This window comes from Mobula birostris, chromosome 6 (genome assembly GCF_030028105.1).
Source record: "Mobula birostris isolate sMobBir1 chromosome 6, sMobBir1.hap1, whole genome shotgun sequence".
Lineage (NCBI taxonomy): Eukaryota > Metazoa > Chordata > Chondrichthyes > Myliobatiformes > Myliobatidae > Mobula > Mobula birostris.
This window is the reverse complement of record NC_092375.1, coordinates 77,226,502-77,248,078: the sequence shown is the minus strand read 5'-3', so window position 1 is coordinate 77,248,078 and position 21,577 is coordinate 77,226,502. Positions and strand designations below refer to the sequence as shown.

At 41.7% G+C, this 21,577-nt stretch overlaps 1 protein-coding gene across 2 annotated transcripts in view; it reads right to left on the bottom strand.

Moving 5' to 3' along the window:
• Positions 1 to 21,577, bottom strand: part of map3k15 (mitogen-activated protein kinase kinase kinase 15) — a 150,255-nt gene that overhangs the window by 6,292 nt on the left and 122,386 nt on the right. For both annotated transcript variants that reach the window (XM_072260696.1, XM_072260697.1), the window contains exons 21-26: positions 16,082 to 16,256; positions 14,693 to 14,878; positions 11,265 to 11,370; positions 8,697 to 8,922; positions 4,436 to 4,545; positions 220 to 296 (exon numbers count right to left, since the gene is read on the bottom strand). In XM_072260696.1, the coding sequence (XP_072116797.1) occupies positions 220 to 296; positions 4,436 to 4,545; positions 8,697 to 8,922; positions 11,265 to 11,370; positions 14,693 to 14,878; positions 16,082 to 16,256 (880 nt within the window). The remainder of the gene's footprint in view (positions 1 to 219; positions 297 to 4,435; positions 4,546 to 8,696; positions 8,923 to 11,264; positions 11,371 to 14,692; positions 14,879 to 16,081; positions 16,257 to 21,577) is intronic.

Sequence of the window (21,577 nt, the reverse complement as noted above, 5' to 3'; positions counted from 1 at the left end):
TCCAGCCCCTGACGTCCCTCACCCCAGGAACTAGTCCAATGAACAGCCATCAAACTGAAATGTTAGTTTTATTTCTCTCTCTCTCTGTAGATGATGCCCGATATGCTGAGTATTTCCAACATCATTTCTTTTTAAAAGGTTCAGTATGAGTAATTATTATAGAAAAAGAAAGTGTTTTTGCTGTTTTAGATCTATTTGGCCTGTCAGGTGCCACTTTACCCTGGTTATAGTCTCTGCATCGGCTCCTTGCTCTTTCAGCCAGCTGACGAGTTCCTGATCCAGGGTGTGGAGTGGAGCTGAAAGAGGCAAAGCAGAGCAAAGGCAATGCTGTCAGCTTGTCATCCTTCATCCCAATCCTGTCTATGTCAGGACTACACTAAATAAGGAATGTGCTGGGAAGGTCAAAACAGATAAAGAAACTCTCTAAAAATGTAGAATATGTAAAATGCAAAAATCACTGCCAGCTAAATAGATGTGTTTCTATGAACTAAACTGGCCGAACAATTCTGCCCAGAAAGTTCAGCATTTTGGCCTACATTTCTGTTAGCTGTGAAAAATGATACATTCAGATTGGAGGGTTGTGACTAGTGGTGTCCCACAAGGATCGGTTCTGGGACCTCTACTTTTCGTGATTTTTATTAATGACCTGGATGTGGGGGTAGAAGGGTGGGTTGGCAAGTTTGCAGATGACACAAAGGTTGGTAGTGTTGTAGTTAGTGTAGAGGATTGTCAAAGATTGCAGAGAGACATTGATAGGATGCAGAAGTGGGCTGAGAAGTGGCAGATGGAGTTCAACCCGGAGAAATGTGAGGTGGTACACTTTGGAAGGACAAACTCCAAGGCAGAGTACAAAGTAAATGGCAGGATACTTGATAATGTGGAGGAGCAGAGGGATCTGGAGGTAGCATCAGTTAGAAACGATGAATCGGCGTTTCGGGCCGGAACCCTTCGTCAGGACTGAAGAATGAAAGATGGGGAAGGATTTGAAGAATGCTTGTAGCTTCAGTTGAAAGACCAGTAATTTGAAAGACAAGGGGGTGGGGGAGGGGAAGCATTGACGTCATAGCCCTGAAAACAATGGTAGTAGAAGAAGGAGGCAGAACTTCTCCTCCCTCCCCCTCCCTTCCCTATGCCCGACCTGCTGAGTTCATCCAGCGTACTGAAAGTGTTGCTTTGATCACAGCATCTGCAGATTATTTTGTGTTTAGGATCTGGGGGTACATGTCCACAGATCACTGAAAGTTGCCTCACAGGTAGATAGGGTAGTTAAGAAAGCTCATGGGGTGTTAGCTTTCATAAGTTGAGAGATAGAGTTTGAGTCACGAGGTAATGATGCAGCTCTATAAAACTCTGGTTAGGCCACACTTGGAGCACTGTGTCCAGTTCTGGTCACTTTACTATAGGAAGGGTGTGGAAGCATTGGAAAGGGTACAGAGGAGGTTTACCAGGATGCTGCCTGGTTTAGAGAGTATGGATTATGATCAGAGATTAAGGGAGCTAGGGCTTTACTCTTTGGAGAGAAGGAGGATGAGAGGAGACATGATAATGGTGTACAAGATATTAAGGGGAATAGATAGAATGGATAGCCAGTGCCTGTTCCCCAGGGCACCACTGCTCAAGACAAGAGGACATGGCTTTAAGATAAGGGGTGGAAGTTCAAAGGGGATATTAGAGGAAGGTTTTTGACTCAGAAAGTGGTTGGTGTGTGGAATGCACTGCCCAAGTCAGTGGTAGAGGCAGATATACTAGTGAAGTTTAAGAGACTACTAGATGGGTCTATGGAGGAATTTAAGGTGGGGGGGGGTTATATGGGAGGCAGGGTTTGAGGGTCGGCACAACATTGTGGGCAGAAAGGGCCTGTACTGTGCTGTACTATTCTACGTTCTATGTTCTAGATGTTTGTGTAGCGGAAAACTTTGCATCTGGTGACCACAATGCCATTAGTTTCAGAGTAAATATGGAAAACGATAGGTCTGGTCCATGGATTGAGATTCTATATTGGAGAAAGGTTAGCTCTGATAGTATCAGAAAGAATCTGCCAAGTGTGGACTGGAACAAGCTGCTTTCTGGCAAAGGTGTACTTGGTACATGAGAGGCCTTCAAATGTGAAATTTTGAGAGTACAAAGCTTGTATGTGCCTGTTAGAATAAAATGTAAAGATAGGTTAGGGAACCGTGCTTTTCAAGAGATATTGAGGTCCTGGTTAAGAAAAAAAGAAGAGGTACAAGTGGTGATTGCTAAGTTTGTGGCCTAAGGTAGAAGGAGATGAGTTATACAGCTCTCGTTACATGCTGTTCAACTCTTGTGTGATTATACAGAAAGTTTGAGGTTAATAATTCATCAGGGGTGATTGATAGGTTTGTGGCCTATGGTAGAAGGAGATGAGTTATTAACTTCAAACTTTCTGCATAATCACTCAAAGAGTTGAACTGCATGTGCATGTAACAAGAGCTGTATAACTCATCTCCTTCTACCTTAGGCCACAAACTTATCAATCACCTCTTGAATGTAACAGGTATAGGCAGGTTGGAACAGGTAAGTTTATGGAGTATAAGAAATGCAACAGGGGTAAAAGAAGGCATGAAGTTGCTCTAGCAGACAAGATGAAGGAGAATCCTAAGGGATTCTACAGATATGTTAAGAGCAAAAGGATTGCAAAGGACAAAATTGGTTCTCTGGAAGATCAGGATGGTAATCTGTGTGTGGAGGCAAAAGAGGTTGAGGGAGATCTTAATGGGTTTCTTCCCATCTGTATTTACTGGGGAGATGGACAGAGTCTTTAGAAGTGAGGCAAAGCAGCAGAGAGGTCATAGACCCTACACAGATTACAGAGAAAGAGGTGTTTGCTATCTTGAGGCAAATTAAGGTGGATAAATCCCCAGGACCTGACAAAACCTGTTTCTTCAGACCCTTTGGCAGGCAAGTGCAGAAATTGCAGGGACCCTAGCAGAGATACTTAAATTATCCTTAGCAACTGGTGAGGTACCAGAGGATTGGATGATAGCTAATGTTACTCTACTGTTCAAGAAAGGCTCCAAAACTAAACTAGTAAATTATAGGCCAGTAAGCCTGATATCAGTGGTGGGAAAGTTATTAGAAGGTATTCTATGGGACTGGACAAATGAGTATTTGGAAATACGGGGACGTATCAGGGATAGTCTGCATGGTAGGTCGTGTCTAACCAAGTTTTTTGAGGAAGGTACCAAGAAAGTTGATGAAGGCAAGGCAGTGGATGTTGCCTACGTGACTTTAGCAAGGCACTTGACAAGGTCCCACATAGGAGGTTGGCCAGAAAGATACAGTCACTTGGCATTCAAGATGAAGTGGTAAACTTGATTAACCATTGGCTTTGTGGGAGAAGCCAGAGAGTGTTAGTAGATGGCTGCTTCTCTAACTGGAGGCCTGTGACTAGTGGAGTGCCATAGAGATTGGTGCTGGGTGCATTGTTGTTTGTCATTAATATCAATGATCTGGATGATTATATGGTAAACTGGATTAGCAAATTTGTGGATGACACCAAGATTGGGAGTGTAATGGGTAATAAAGAAGACTATCAGAGTTCGCAGAGGGATCTGGACCAGCTGGAAGAATGGGCTGAAAAAATGGCAGATGGAATTTAATATAGACAAGTGCGAGGTGTTGCATTTCGGTAGGACCAACCAGGGTAGGTCTTACACAGTGAACGTTATGGTACTGAAAAGTGCAGTAGAACAAAGGGATCTGGGAATACAGGTCCATAATTCATTGACAGTGCTGGCACAGGTACAGTAGCTAGAAAACTTTCTAAAGAAACTTTGTAAAGAAAACTTTCGACACATTGGCCTTCATAAATCAAAGTATTGAGTACAGGAGATGGGATGTTATGTTGAAGTTGTAGAAGACATTGGTGAGACCTAATTTGGAGTATTGCATGCAGCTTAGCCACCTACCTACAGGAAATTTAAAAATAATGTTGAAGGAGTACAGAGAAATTTTACGAGGATGTTGCTGGGCTGGAGAACTTCAGTTAAAAAGAAAGATAGAGTAGGTTAGGACTTTATTTCTTGGAATGTAGAAGACTAAGGGGAGATTTTGATTGAGGTATACAAAATATGACAGATATAGATAGAGTAAATGCAAGCAGGTTTTTTCCACTGTGGTTGGGTGAGACTACAAGTAGAGGCCATGGGTTAAAGATGAAAGGTGAAAAGTTTAAGGAGAACATGTGGGGAAACTTCTTCACTCAGAGGGTCATGAGGATGTGGAATGAGCTGCCAGCACAAGTGTTGCATGCAAGCTTGGTTTTAACGTTGAAGAGAAGTTTGGATAGGTACATCGATAGTGAGGATGTCCATGGTCTGGGTGCAGGTCAAAGGGACTAAGCAGCTTAAATGGTTTGGCACAGACTAGATGCTGTACTTCTCTGTGACCCTAGGGTTCAGTTTTAATTACTTACCTGATGTGTATTTTGACTGGAGTTGGGATATGGCCTGGCCTTTCTGCTTGATTGTTTTTCGAAGGACCTTCTGATACTCCTTTTCCTTCTGGGCTAACAACTCCAAAAGCCTGAAAGATCAGAATGAAAAGATCAACTGCACTGAGAGATAGATTTGCATTTCATGAGCTCAAGGCATTGCAGAGTTTTTTCACAGCAGTTATGTACTTCTGAAGAGTAGTCACTAATATTCCGACCTTTGATAGTACACCTGCTTCACTTTCAACCTTTCATTAGATTTTTATCCTTCCCCTTAGTTACCATTTGAGTTATAGAGAATACTAGAATGATTGCAGCACCAGAAAAAGACCTTTTGAATTGAATTTATTTAAATCTTACATCCATCCCGCAACGTGAGGGAGTAACAATCTTTGCGTTACAACTCCGTTGCAATGTACAGACATGTGAATTTATAAGTCTCATGGTTTGTAGAAAAAACCTGTCCTGTAGTCTGTTGGTCCTGCTTTAATGCTGTGGTACTGTTTGCCAGATGGAAGTAGCTGAAACAGTTTATGGTCGGGGTGACTGGTGTATATTCTCCCTGCGACTGTGCGCGTTTCCCCCCACATCCCAAAGACATGAAAGTTGGTAGATCGATTGTTCAAAATTCAAAGTTCAAATTCAAAGTAAATTTATTATCAAAGTACACGTTATGTTACCATATATAACCCTGATTTTCATTTTCTTGCAGATATTTACAGGAATAAAAAAAGACAACAGAATTTTTTGAAAAACTATACAGAAACAAGGACTGGCAAACAATCAATGTGCAAAATGAAACTAAGGTTTTTCTCTATTCAAATCAAATAAGATAATACCACGCCTCTTTGAGGGGAACAACCCTGATTTCTCTAGCCTGTCCAAATACCCAAAGTCCCTCATCCCACGATCCATCCTAATAAAAATATTTGGCTCCCTATGCCTTCACATGTTGTCTAGAGTTGGACACAATCCATGAGTTACCACTGAAAATCTGCATTATAATGATCATTGACATAACTTCCTTTTTTAAAGATATAACAGGATCAAAATAGCTTCATTAGTACCAAGATGTTGGTTAAAGGCAAGTTGAACAGGATAGAGTTGAGTAATAAGAAAGATGTATAGTAGACTTTTGAAATTCAATGACACTCTAAATGCTCGTTCTGTTGTTAATAACACATGCATTAAATGTAATAATGGGACTGGGGTGGCATGCAATAGGAGGGTGTGCATTGGGGAATGAGCACTTAGTTCTTCTCCAGATAACCGACAGGAATCGACCACAATCCCAGGATAAACAAAAGCTATTTATAACCAAAGGACAATACTGCAATGTAGAAAGCAGGGTGACCCATTTGCTAACTGCAACGTCCCACAAACTGCAAGTAGTTAAGATCACTAGGTTCATTACTTCCGTTTATTGGTTGAAGGATAAATGTTGTTAGGTACAGAGAGAACTGACCCTTCCCCCAGCCCATTATGCTGTATAACTGTTTATATCCATCTAAGTAGGTAAGAGGGCTACAGTCTCCCATCACACACCCTCAGTACTTGAGTGTCCTGGCTTGTGGCATCGCGTCCTGGTATGGGAATTCTAATGTACATGGTACAAAGTTTAAAGTTCAGAAGTGAGATCTATTATCAGAGTGTATACATGTCACCACACACAACCCTGAGATTTTTTTCCTGCGGGCATACTTAACAAATCTATCTATAGAAAAGTAACTGTAAACTGTAAGCATCAGGAACTGTAAACTGTGCAAATGCAGATAGAAATAAATTGCAACACAAGAGCTGCAGAGAGATGTGGATACAGACTGGTCTATCATGGCACCACTGAAAGCATCAACAGGAGGTGCTGCCTGCAGAAAGCAGCATCTATAATCAAGGATCCCCACTATCTGGGTCAAGACCTCTTCTGGCTGTTACCGTCAGGCAGGGAATACTGAAGTCCCACTCCACCAGGTTCACAAATAGTTACTTTCATAGTTCTTTGTTCTGACCTACACAAACCTAACTCTACGTCAGCGATAGGATACTACAGACCACCTCTTGCAGTCCTGTGAACTTGCCTCCAATTGCTCTCTTTGTACTAATGTCCTTTTTTACTATATTTATGTGTAACTGCAGCCTAAAGTTAACAAATGACCCTTTGCTAGATTGAACTGTACTGAATATGCCTGGACTGTTTTGATGACTTGTGGTTTAGTGTTTTACATTCTGTGTTTTTCGCTCTTTTTTTTTGCCAGTTGCACGATTTGTTCATTTTTTTTGCGCGTGGGAGGTTTGATGTTTTTCTTTGAAAGTGTTCTTTGTTTTCTTTGTTTCGTGGCTGTCTGTGGAAAGACGAACCTCAGGGTTTTATACTGCATACGTACTTTGATAATAAATGGACTTTGAATCAGTGTGTTGCCTGATCGATGTGTCCATGATCCTACTGCAAACCTGGTTTTCATTGTGCCTGCACAATACTACACTTGCGGCTGACAATAAACCTGACTTGATTGAATTGCCGTGTTCATCAGGATACGAAGCCACACAGATTTTATCGTCTAATTACAGAGAGTAATTAGAAAACCTTTCAAAACAGTATCAGTTATTATTAGGGGCATTTAATACAAGAGAAGAGAGGTTATATATCAACACTGTTGAGAACTCATCTGCAGTTCTGTGTACAGAATTAGTCACTTTTTTTAAGGAGAGATATCAATGTGCTGGAGGCAGTTCACTGGATGAAATAAATGGGAAGATCCAAGTCCTTGCTTAGGCAGGAGTTAATTCTAGCCTTGACCAACTTCTCAATATGCTTCATCACTGCGGATGTGGGAACTGCTAGGTGATAGTCATTAAGGCAGTTCACCCTGCTCTTCCTGGACACTGGTACGATTGATGCCCTTTTGAAGCAGTGGGAACCTCAGACCACAGCAGTGCCATTAAAGATATCCTTCAACACTCCAGCCAGTTGATTGGCAAAGGTTTTCAGTGTCCTACCAGGTATACCATTAGGGCCTGATGCCTTTTGAAGGATCTTCTGACGTCAGCCTCTGAGACAGAGATCACAGCGTTGCCAAATGCTGCAGAGATTTGCATAGGTATTGTTTGATTCTCCCTTCAAAGCATCCATAAAAGGCATTCAACTCATTGGCAGTGAAGCATCACAGCCATTTATGATGTTAGGCTTCACTTTGTAGGAAGTAGTGCAGAGTTGAGTAGATTCTTCATAAAGCAAGGGTTTTGAAATGTTACCAAGGGTGGACATGAGTACATAGTTGAACTTATAATCAGCACAGCTACTTTGCTACTGAATGGTGAAGCAGACCGAGGACTGAGGGGCCTACTCCTGCTCTTGGTCCACATGTATTTATGAAGTAACTGCAGGTAGTGCATGGGAATTGAGTTATACAGCACGAAAACGGGCCCAGGCCCATCAGCCCAACTCCTTCAAGTTGACCAAAATACCGATCTGAACTAATTCCATTTGCTTGAATTTGGTCCTTTAAACTTCCCTAGCCATGAACTTGTCCAAGTGGTTTGAAATGTTGCAATTGTACCGGTGTCTACCACTTCCTCTGGCAGTTTGTTATAATAACCCATCACCCTCTGTATGAAAAAAACTCGCTTCTCAAGGCCCCATTAAATCTTTCCCCTCTCAGCTTAAATCTATGCCCTTTAGTTTTAGACTCCCTTGCCCTGGGAAAAAGACAATGACTGTCCACCTATCCACTACCCTCATGATTTTATTTATTTATTGATTGAGATAAAGTGTGGAGAAAGCCCTTATGGTACTTCGAGCCACGCCTCCCAGCGATCCCCTGATTTACCCCTAGCCTAATCACATGACAATTTACAATGGCCTATTACCCTACCAATCAGTACGTCTTTGGACTGTGGGAGGAAACTGGAGTACCTGGATGAAAGCCACACAGACACGGGGAGAACGTACCAACCCCTCACAGGCAGTGGTGGGAATTGAACCTGGGTGCTGACACTGTAAGGCTAATCCACTACAAACCTCCAAACAGAGGTTCCCAACCTGGGGTCCTCAGACCCCTTGCTTAATGATATTGGTCCATGGCAGAAAATGGTTGGGAACCCCAGCTCTATAAGGCCTTCGTAACTCCAAGGAAAACAATTCCAGCCTATCCAGCCTCTCCTTACAACTCAAGCTCTTTAGTCCTGGCAGCATACTTTTTCTCTCTAGTTTAATACCATACTTAATAAAAAAACATAAGTTCAATACCTGTTTGTCTCCTGTTTCATTTCCCCCAGCTGCACGCTCAGAGGCTCCCCTTGGCACCGCAAGTGATGAGATGTGGCGGAACTAAAGATACTTGCTCCCGAGGTAATGGGATACCCCTTGTTTTCCGGCAATGCTGCCCTCGGCTGGTAGATGTGATCCTCTACCTCATCTCCATCTCTGTCTGCCCCGTCGCCCTCTGAGATAGGTCCAAAGTGAGAATGCAGCTCTAAACGAAATCACCTTTGATATATTAGAAACCAGCTATTAAACAATAAAGTTAAAAGCCCTGATCTGCAGTATGTTTAAAAATATAATTTTAAATAAAAACTATTTAATAAATAGTTATAGGACTACTTAATGTTCCTGCAAATGTATACACAATGTTATTTCCAGTTTGATATTTGTGGGAGATTACATACATTGTGGAAGGGAGTTAGGGCTTTACTCTTTGGAGAGAAGGAGGATGAGAGGAGACATGATAGACGTATACAAGATATTAAGAGGAATAGATAGAGTGGACAGCCAGCGCCTCTTCCCCAGGGCACCACTGGTCAATACAAGAGGACATGGTTTTAAGGTAAGGGGTGGGAAGTTCAAGGGGGATATTAGAGGAAGCCTTTTTACTCAGAGAGTGGTTGGTACATGGAATGTACTGCCTGAGTCAGTGGTGGAAGCAGATACACTAGTGAAATTTAAGAGACTACTCGACAGGTATATGGAGGAATTTAAGGTTGGGGGTTATATGGGAGGCAGGATTTAAGGGTCAGCACAACATTGTGGGCTGAAGGGCCTGTACTGTGCTGTATTATTCGATGTTCTATGTTCTATACTGCGAGGCTTTAATATGACTAGGGTTGCCAACTTTCTCACTCTCAAATAAGGGACAAAAGTAGCAGTCAAATATGGGACACTTGTGTTTACCCTGAGAAAGACTACCATGACCACGAAGCCTTGCGCGGGCCCCTGTGTGCGCATGCGTGACGTGTGCATGCGTGTACGATTTTCTTTCTACAAATCGGTTTTGGTTTAATCTTCCTGATTCTGTTAAGTGAAACTACACCGTACATACATTATTTCTACTTTATATAGGATAGGCTGTATTTATCATATCATTCCTGCTTTTACTATATGTAAGTGTTATTTTAGGTTTTGTGTGTTCTTTGGTATGATTTGGTAGGTTATTTTTTGGGTCTGGGAACGCTCAAAAATTTTTACCATATAAATTAATGGTAAATGCTTCTTCGCTTTACACCATTTCAGCTTACAAAGGGGTTCATAGGAATGCTCTACCTTAGAAATACGGGGCAAGGGCGGTCCCATATGGGACAAATCAATTTAGCCCAATATGCGGGATGTCCCGGCTAATACGGGACTGTTGGTAACCCTAAATATGACTGACCACCATGATGGTATTTTGCACTAAATTGTTTTTGTTCTAGTTATGTGTGTAATTTATGTTTAATTTATGCTTTTTTTTAATGAATGCTGCTTTTCTGGAGCAGCACACAAAAGGACTGGAGGAACTCAGCAGGTCAGGCTGCATCATGGGAGGGAAATGGGCAGTCGACATTACAGGCTGACCCAAAACAAGGACCACAAGACCATAAGACCTTAAGACATAGGAACAGAATTAGGCCATTCTGCCCATCAAGTCTGCTCTGCCATTCCATCATGGCTGATCCCGGATCCCACTCAACCGCATATACAGCTGCCTTCTCGCCATATCCTTTGACACCCTGACCGATCAGGTAATTATCAACTGTCTAGTTCCCTCCATAGATGTTGCTTGACACACTGTAGTGCCTTTGAGTGTTGGTATGGAGCCCAGTGGACACCTGGGCAAGTTGATTTGAAAATAAATTGCTATTTCTATTGCCAAAGGAATGGTGATTGAATATTGGGATTTGTCACCCTCTTCTCCACATATTTACTTTGAAATCAGTTGTTTACGTCAGGTGAGCGATCGGGTGACATGGTAACCCAGCAGTTAGTGTAATGCTGTTAAAGTGCCAACAACCCAGGTTCCTCCGGGTGCTCTGGTTTCCACCCACATTCCAAAGATGTACACATTAGTTGATTAGTTGGTCTCATGGGTATAATTGAATGGCGCAGGCCTGTTGTGCCGGAAAGGCCTGTTACCATGAAGGAGTGAGTGAAGGTATGCAGATATTACATTTAAGCCAAGCCTTAAATCAGGTACTTCTAATTGAAATACTATCAACCGGGTGATATCTCACTGACCCATCACGGCTGTCTTGATCCTATCTGAGAAATGCAGTTCCTCTCACATTAAAACCCAGTTGAAGTGGGATCTAATTATCACCTGGCACATTTTGAATAACTCTTCAATATAAGAGATAGTCTTCAAGTTTGAATACTGTGGTAGTTCCTGTACATGGGACATCTGCTCAAGACATTATCTTACATACAGAAATTAAAAGGAATGAATCATAAATATTTCAACACTATTTCTGTTTGAAGCTTGAAAGTCTCAGTAATGGTAGAGGACCTAAATCATTGGTGAGGTATGTTGCTGAGCTGGCTTTCAAAGAGCAAGACATTATGTACCTGGATTAAGAACAGTCACCGCAGCTTGAACTGCACGGCGGATGATGTTGTCCATTGCAAACATCCAGTGGGGCTTGATATTATGATGTCGTGCAACTCTATTAACCTAAAACAGCGGAAAGGTTTTTATTTTATTGCAAAGAGAAAGAAAAGAAAAATCAAACATGGTTCTGTCATTTTCATCGGTCTGCTTTCCCCATTCAATCCCTTCCTCTCTCATTTTATTTATTCAGCCTCACTATACATGTATCCATTGAATGCTGTCATTAAGGAATAAGGTTGTCACTATCATTTGGCAATGCAAATTGGTAATATTTTAATGCATCCTTGGTTCTTTAACCACCATGATATTAAAACATTAGGGGAATGTCATTTAATGTTGATTGACTGGGAGTACCAGAAAGATTGCTAAAAGGTAATTGACTCTGCCAGTTTCCAGTCTATTGTCAATGCTCTATAATCTGACAGTAAGAAGATGCTGAGTCTGACAGAATTACCTAGTTTGTCTCCTTGCCAATTCCACTTTGAGCAATGTTTTGTTATCACTATCCTATCCACCTTCGTTTAGTACACTTCAAGGAAAAATTACCTTCTCTGTTTCCATCTCGTCAAGATTATGTCAATTTTGTTTAGCATTCTTGTCTCTTTTTATGCTCCAAGAAATTATTTCAGGAAGCAGTCTGACTCCCTATTTAAAATTCTCAATGTTGAAGCATAAAAGGTTCAAGAATACTTCTGTACAGATGGAGCTCGTTTGTTCTATTGCATCTTGCCTGCTCTATTTCCACATTGGAACTCTTCAGCCTAAACACTTTCCAGGATCCAAATCAGATTTATTTCCAGTGATGTGAAATGTGTTGTTTTGCAGCAGTGGTACAGTGCAAAGACACAGAATTACTATAAATGATGAAAGTAAACAAGTACAGCAGAAATGGAATAATGAGGTAGTGTTCAGGGGTTTACAGACTCTTCAGAAATCTTATGGCGGTGGGGAAGAAGCTTGTCCATTATATTCTGAAATCTTCTGTGTTCCAGTATTTGGAAGGGATGTTATCTGGAACCATTAGGAACTGACACCATCTTTGTTACTGACCTGTTCATCTGTTTAATGTCAGTTACATTACTCACCAAGGTTTCTTGCTCTGTCTCACTCTTATTTCTGACTTTCAGCTGCATTTTTCTAAACTTTCCTCACTTCCTCAGTTCTTCATCAATAGTTTTATTCATCAATAGCTTTTGCCCTCTTAATTGATGGTCTGATTTGTTTCTTTGACTCAGTACTGCAAGTTTTATTTACTTCACCCCTTTACTAGCTGACAGGTTTAGGATACCTACCTCCTCGATCAGTTCAGTAATCAAATGTAAGTATCATCCGCCTTTTACCACCTTGAACTGAAACTATTTTGTTGAGTATTTCAGTCAATCTACAATCAAATCCAGAACTAGTTTCCACATCAATTTGCTTTCTTTGGTGTTTTTATGCATCAAACATGAAAGCTGTGTAGGAGTCATGTATCAATCTTCTATCTGCATTGTATTTTGTGTTGCATGGTTAGTATGTTTACTGTGGTAGTTAGTCACTTAGATGGGGGCTTGGAAAAAGCATAGTTACATATTCATGCTTTTGTCTTTAGTTCAGTCAAGCTAAGGGAGTGAGCTAGGGGACATATCTTTTTTGTTGGCTGCTTAATTATGTTGAAGTAAGCTTAAGTACATTTAATATGCTAAGACTTTATTTTCTTATAATGCTAGTTTTAGTTTTATTAGTTTTTAGGACTTCGAGATAGTTTTGCCAGTTTGCTAATAAAGATTGAACATATTCTTCAACTTTGGAGCCTTGTTAATGGATTATGACTGGAGAGCGCATCATACAGAATCAACCCTCCCTCCCCCACCTTTCCCCCTTGCTTAGTCTCTAAGCGGTATTGGTTTATTCGAGTAGCCACTACAAGTTGCATTCAGTTTCTAGCTTCCTGTGTGTTACGAAGCTCTTGAACTTGGCACTGTATAACCAACCAAGTCCTCCTTTTCAATGAACTCAACACTGTTCCTAAGGTTACTGCAAGCCACGTGCTTCCTGAAGACCTGAGCCTGAAGACTCACACTCTGCATTTCAGGAATACCCTCTTCTCCTCCACCATCAGATTTCTGAATGGTCATGAACCTATGAATACTACCTTGTTGTTCCTCTTTTATACTATTCTTTTTGTAACTGTCCCTTGTCTGGTGGAGGGACAGTCAACTTTTGTAGCATCTTGCATGCCCAAATTCACATTCATGAACAGCCAAATAAGTAATTGAAAAATAGCTATATTAATGGCTAGCTTTGTGTTGGGCACATGGCCAAATGGTTAAGGCGTTCATCTAGTGATTTGAAGGTCTCTAGTTCGAGCCTCAGCTGTGGCAACATGTTTGTGTCCATGAGCAAGGCACTTAATCACACATTACTCTAGTGTCTGTGTGAGGAGCGGCGCTCCACACAGACTTCCAATCTGTATGAAAATGCCCAACGCAGGCCTCTCATGGTCTGAGTCGATGTTCCCCTCCCTATATTAATTTTAAAAAAAAACAAACTGTATTATTTAAAATAAGAAGGGCATTTAAAACAGCTTAAATATTGTGCTCAGCTGATGAGCTCACAAGTAATCTAATGCTGGGTGGAATCAGGATATGGCTGGTGAGGAGTGGTTTGCAGGTTTGGATCTGACACTCATCAATCTCCTCTTGCATGGTCCTTAACATCCCATTTTTGAACAATTGTTATGAGCCTGACATGGCCAGAGCAAAACCTGACTATATGTGGCGATTTGAACTGTAACGGAAGGCAGGCAATTCGTGCGGCCGCTACAGAGCTCCAGGGATCCAGGTTCAATCCTGGCCTCAGGTACTGTGTGGAATTTGCACATTGATGCTCATTGCCCCTTCAACCATGTGAATTTCCTCAGAACCCCTCTCCCCACATACCTACCCCCAGACCCTCAGAGACCTGACTTCTTCCCCCATTATTTGGTGGGTTAACTGGCCACCGACAATTATTCCTCATGGTGAAAGAGTCAGAATGAGGTTTCATATCATTGGCATCTGTTGTGAAATTTGCTGTTTTGTGGCAGCAGTACATTGCAATACATAACAAAAATACTATAAATTACAGCACGAAATATATAGAAAAATTAAATAAATGGTGCAAAAAGAGAACAAAAAGGTAAATAGGAAGGTAGTGTACATGGGTTTTTTGTCTATGATGGAGCCGGCTGTGTTTAAAACTTTCTGCAGCTTTTTCCAATTTTTACGTCTTGCACTCTACTACTACCACAAAATGTCAAATTTCATGACCTATTTATATCAATCATAATAAACCTGATTTTGATTCAATAAATAGACCACTATGAGTCTTGCCGTTTGTTTTATTCTATTGTCAGAGAACTTACCGCATCCTGAAAAGCAAACAAAACTAACTGGGACTGGTTGATGGAGATGGGATCGAAACTCAAGTTCCTCTTGAATTTGGATATGGCACTGGCCATCACTCTCTGCTCCGGAAAGCGAATGAAATCCCGCAGGATGCTGATTATCTGCTTTATGCGATCAACTGACAGTTTAAGCTCTTCATGACCCTAGAAAATAAAACAAGCCATGTGTTCAATCAAATAAGGAAAGCTGGCGGGGAATGACCAGAAAAATAATACAAAAGGGCATCCAAAATTGAGTAAAGAGAAGGAAAAAAAACACTAATAAGAAGTCTGGCTGCTCAGAATGTTGGCAACTACTGAGGTGTACATTATCTATTAATGAAGTTATAGTAAAAAATAAATAATGGAGTTCTAGAGTAACATAATACAGAGGCAGGCCGTTTGGTCCATCGCATTCATGCTGACCATTTTGCATATCCACCCTCTGTTCCATGTGTGGGTTGGTGGGACTAGGCGAGATAGTAGTTTGGCAGGGCTGAAGGGCCTGCGACTTTAATCCCATCTGGAGGTGACATGGGAACCTCACTTCCTGGAGCTGCATACAAATCAAGCCCACACCAAGCCCATGCGCATGTTCTACACTCACTTGCAAATCACTAGGAATGGTTCACTGCGCCACACTATTACTCAGGTGAACGTAGTGGGAAATACATGCTCTTAATGTAGGTGTGGGTATTCACCTGAAAGTGGTGGCGGGCACTTCCCCGAGAAAGAGCAGAGAGAATTTTGAAACGTGTCAAAGCAAGCTTCTCTTGATATGGGAACACTCATGCTGACATCCAAGAGGCATGATGGAAAAATGCTTCAATCTTCAGCACTATCTTGACCACCACGATTCACAAGAAGAAAACAAATTTGATTTGATCTAATTGGGTACTATCAGGGGTGGTAGAGCAAAACCGAAATAAGTAAAATTGATAAAGATATTTCAAGCAAACAAAACTATCTCAATTCAAAAATATTGTTTCTCCTATTTCCTTACAACACAACCAGCTCTACAACAACTCCATCAGTCCCATTCCTTTACCTATTTCTCTCTCACATATTCATCAGCTTCCCTTCATTTCTCCTACCATCTGCCTACACTTGGAGTAAAATAATTCACAAACCAGCACATCTTTGGAATGTGACAATGAGCAGGAGCAACCAGAAAAAAAAACAGGCACAAATGTAGGGAGATCATGCAAACTCCACACTGACAGCACTCTTCAGCAGGATGGAAGCCGAGTCACTAGAACTACAAAGTAGCAGCAATGCCTCTGGTGACAAGATATTGCCAGTGTGCTATATATAACAAAGTAACAAACTTAATTACTTAGCTGCAAGGAGTGTGTGCAATCCACCTACCTGGTGCAGATTTTCCAGCAAGTTGGAAACAATCTTATCCTGGTCTACATTCAGAATTTTGTAGAGAAGCGATCTGCGCTTGCTGTCATTCTTTAGCAGGAATAGGTTTGTGTCTATCTCATCAGAGGAAACAGGACTGCTCCGATCGTCCGTGGATGAAGACTCATCAGGGAGACTATATCACGGGATGGTCATTGAGGTTAGTGACAACCATTAGCAAAAGAGCACATGTTAGCAACATTAATGCTCAGCGCCATTTAACTAACAGTGGAGCAACTATTAATGTCGGATTTGCAGATAAGCTGATCAATAACACATACTTTATAGTTTACTGTCGCTAAACAATTGATACTAGAGCGTACAATCATCACAGTGATATTTGATTCTGTTCTTTGTGCTCCCTGGAGTACAAATCGATAGTAAATATTAAAATTTTAAATTATAAATCATAAATAGAAAATAGAAAATAGAAAATAGAGAAAGGAAAGTAAGGTAGTGCAAAAAGACCGAGAGGTAGGTCCGGATATTTGGAGGGTATGGCCCAGATCCGGGTTAGGATCCGTTCAGCAGTCTTATCACAGTTGGAAAGAAACTGTTCCCAAATCTGGCCGTACGAGTCTTCAAGCTCCTGAACCTTCTCCGGGAGGGAAGAGGGACGAAAAGTGTGTTGGCTGGGTGGGTCGTGTCCTTGTTATATGTGTATAGCAGGATGTCAAGGTAAAATGCTCCTTCGGAGCAATCAGATAAAAAGGTAACAAAAATAAAAGCCAAAGATGAAACCATTAGGCCTTCTAGGGAAGAGCAGCTGGTCAAAGCTGGCAAGAGCATTATCTGATAATCGGTGATCAAAAAAATGTCAGTCAATCTCTAGGGGAGTACAACTAACAAACTCATGCAAGCAACAGTGAATGTAAGAAAAAAGAAACATGGTACACAAATGGCCTCTTGAACCTGCTTTAATGTTGGAATATGGATGACAATGCCAATAACAGACAAAACAATTACTGAGGATAATGGGTAAACACAAGCGATCTTGCAGATGCTGAAACCCAGAGTAACACACATAAAATGCTGAATGAACTCAGCAGATGGGGCAGCATCTATGGAAAGCTTTCACCAGCATCAATCTGGACATCAGAAGTTTCGAGAGGAAGGGACATCAATCAAGTCCACCTCCCGAGGATAAAAGGCAATTCACGGCAGTGTAATAGAGCTTTGACCAGTGGTTAATCAGCACTTTGGATTAAATAGTAAAAACAAATTAAAGGAAGGCAGCGGCAAGCACAGTGACCGTCGAATGAGTGGACATTGTCAGAGTGGTGATCTTAAGGCTTTAGCTCTTCAAGGTTTCAGGCAAGAGAGGCTTGACACATAGGAAGCAATGGAAAGAAAAACAGAGCCTTTTTCCTTTTCTTCTTTTTACCTGCTCGGCTATGACAGTAGGGATGCCAGGCAGGCTAGTGAAATGCTCCTCTTGCAGGATGTGAGAAGGAAGGGAGACCTCCAGTATCCCTGCTGACTACAACTGCGAGAAGTGCATCCAGCTGCAGCTTCTAACAAAGCCTGTTAAGGAGTTGGAGCTGGAACTGGATGAACTCTGGATCATTTGGGAGGCTGAGGGGTGATAGATAGGACATGTAGAAAGGTAGTTACACCCAAGGTGCAAGACACAGGAAATTGAGTGACAGTCAGGAAGGGGAAAGGGGTTAAGGAGCCAGTGCAGAGTAACTCTGTAGCCATCCCTCTCAACAACAGGTATACCACTTTGGATACTGTTGTGGGGGGGAATGACCTAACAGAGGAAAGTCAGTGGTTGGGTCTCTAGCACAGAGTCTGCCTCTGTGACTCAGATGGAAAGGCAGAAGAGGCATGCTGTGGTAATTGGGGATTCATTAGTTAGGGGAATGGACAGGAGGTTCTGTGGGCGAGAACGAGACTCCTGGATTGTATGTTGCCTACCAAGTGCCAGGGTCTGGGATATCCTGGATCGAATTCTCAGCATTCTTAAGTGGGAGGGTGAACAGCCAGAAGTTGTGGTCCATGCAGGTACCAATGACATGGATAGGATGATTGATGAGGTTCTGCATAAGGAGTTCAGGGAGTTAGGTGTTAAGTCAAAGGGCAGGACCTCCAGGGTGGAGATCTCAAGATCAGTACCCATGCCATGTGCTAGTGAGGCCAGAACCAGGAAGATTATACAGTTTAATGTGTGGCTAAGAAGTTGGTGGAAGAGGGAGGGCGTAAGATTTTTGGATCATTGGGCTCTCTTCCAGGGAAGGTGAGACCTGTACAAAAGGGACCGTTTGCACCTGAACCTGGAGGGGGACCAATATCCTAGAGGGAAGGTTTATTAATGCTGCCCGGTGGGGTTTAAACTAAAGTTGCAGGGGGATGGGAACCACGGTGTCAGAACACTTAGCAGAGAGGTTGTGGAGGCAGATGTTGGTAAGACCATCGACAAAGTTGGGAATAAAATGCTGAGTATGGTGCAGCAAAATTGAAAAAGTTGAACACATTACTGAAGGTGTTGTGTCTGAATGCATCCAGTATATAGAATAACATACATAGATGACCTTGCAGCACAGTTGCAGATTGGCAGGTATGATGTTTTACGCATCACAGAATCATAGCTGAAAGATAATAGCAGGGAGCTTAATGTCCAAGGAAACACATTGTATCCAAACACGAGGCAGGAAGGCAGAGAGGGTGGCCTTGATATGTGGTAAAAAATGAGATCAAATCATTAGAAAGATGTAACAAAGGGCTGAAAGGTGTTGAATCTTCGTGGATGGAGCTGAGGAGCTGCAAGTGTAAAAAGACCCCGATGGGAGTTGTATACAGCTCCCCAAACAGTAGTAAGGAAGTGGCCTACAAATTACAATGGAAGACAGAAAATACCTGTCAAAAGGGCAGTGTTACAACAGTCAAGAGGGAATTCAATAAGCAGGTAGATTGGGAAAATCAGGTTGGTGCTGGATTACAGGAGGGGTTTTCCCAGAGTGCCTATGAGATGGCATTTTAGAGCAGCTCGTGGTTGAGCCCACTAGAAGATTTCCTATTCTGGATTGCGTGTTATGCAATGAACAGAATGGATTAGAGAGCTTAAGGCAAAAGAACCCTTTGGGGAAGTGATCATAATATGACCGAATTCACCCTGAAATTTGAGAATGCGACGCTAAAGTCAGATGTATCAATAGTACAGTGGAGGAAAATGAATTACAGAGACATGAGAGAGGAGTTGGTCAGAATTGATTGGAAAAGAACACTGGCAGGGATTGCGACAGAGCAGCAATGGCTGGAATTTCTGGAAGTAATTTGGAAGGCACAGGATATAGAAATCCCAAAGAGCACAAAGTATTCTAAAGGAAAGATGACACAACCATGGCTAACGAGAGAGGTCAAAGCCAACATAAAAGCCAAAGAGAGGGCATATAATAGAGCAAACATTAGTGAGAAGTTAGAGGATTGTGAAGCTTTTAAAAACCAACAGAAGGCAACTAAAAATGTCATTAAGGTAGAGATGGAATATGAAAGGAAGCTAGCCAATAATATTAAAGAGGATACCAAAAAGTATCTTCAGATACATAACGTGTAAAGGAAAGGCAAGAGTGGATATCAGATGGTTGGAAAACAATTATGGAGAGGTAGTAAATGGGGGGAGGGTAGTGAATAATGAAAGAGCAAATGAACTGAATAATTATTTTGCATCAGTCTTTACTGTGGAAGATACAAGCACTATGGTGGAATTTCCAGGTGTTAAGGGTCATGAAGTATGTGAAGCTACCATAACTAGTGAGAAGGTTCTTGGGAAACTGAAAGTTCTGAAGGTAGAAAAGTCACCTGGACCAGATGGTGTACACTCCAGGGTTCTGAAAGAGGTGGCTGAAGAGATTGTGGAGGCAGTAGTGATGATCATTCCAGAATTACTAGATTCTGAAATGGTTCGAGAAGACTGGAAACCTGCAAATGTCACTCCAAGAAGGAAGAGAGACAGAAGAAAGGAATCTACAGGCCAGTTAGTCTGACCTCAGTGGATGGGAAGATGTTGGAGTTGATTATTAAGGATGAAGTCTCAGGGTACTAAGGGGCACATGATAAAATAGGCCATAGTCAGCATAGTTTTGTCAAGGGAAAATCTTGTCTGACAAATCTGTTGGAATTCTTTGAAGTAGTACCAAGCAGGATAGACAACTTGATGTTGTGTACCTGGATTTTCAGAAAGCCTTTGAAAAGGTGCCACACATGAAGCTGCTTAACAAGCTACAAGCTCATGGTATTACAGGAAATATTCTAGCATCGATAAAGCAGTGGCTGATTGGCAGGAAGCAAAGAGTGGGAATAAAGGGATCCTTTTCTGACTGGCTGCTGGTGACTAGTGGTGTTCCACAGGGATCTGTGTTGGGACTGATTCTTTTTATGTTAAATGTCAATGATTTGGATGACAGAATTGATGGCTTTGCTGTAAATTTTGCAGGCGATATGAAAGTCGGAGGAGGGGCATGTAATTTTGAAAAATTAGAGAGGCTACTGAAGGATTTAGATAGATTAGGATAGATTAGGAAAATGGGCAAACAAATGGCAAAGAATGAAAGGGTTGACTATTTTCTAAATGGAGAGAAAATACAAAAAACTGAGATGCAAAATGACTTGGGTGTGCTTGTACAGGATTCCCTAAAGGTTAATTTGCAAGGTTGAGTCTGTGGTGAGGAAGGCAAATGCAATGTTAGCATTCATTTCAAGAGGACTAGAATATAAATGAAGAATGTAATGTTGGAACTTTATAAAGCACTGGTGAGGCCTCACTTGGAATACTGTGAGCAGGTTTGGGCCCCTTATCTTAGGATGTATGAAACTAGAGAGGGTTTCATGAGGGTTCAAAGGAAGTTCATGAAAATGATTCCATGACTGAATGGCTTGTCATATGAGGTCTGATGGCTCTGAGCCTGTATTCACTGGAATTCAAAAGAATGAGGGGTGACCTCATTGAAACCTATTGAATGGTGAAAGGCCTTGATAGATTGGATGCAGAGAGGATGTTTCCTATGGTGGAAGAGACCAGAAGATAGAGAATCTGTGGAATTATTTGCCACATACAGCTGTAGAAGCCAAGTTCTTGTGTATATTTAAGGCAGAACTGATAGATTCTTGATTGGTCAGGGCATGAAGGGATATGAGGAGAAGGCAGGAGATTGGGGCTGAGGGGAAAATTGGATCAGTCATGATGAAATGGTGGAGCAGACTCAATGGACCAAATGGCCTCATTCTGCTCCTACATCTTATGGCCTGAAGGAATAAAGAGTCAATGTTTTGGACCAAGACTTCATCAGGACTGGGAAGGAAGGGAGAAGCCAAGATAATGTGTACTAGGTATTTTGAGATTTTGGTCAATGTACTACTTCTATGCATTCTTTTGATCTGTGTAAGCTCCTCAAGAAGGTTTGGGCTCAGTAACCAACTTTGGGACAATAATACTTGAGTAATTTTGCTACTATCACA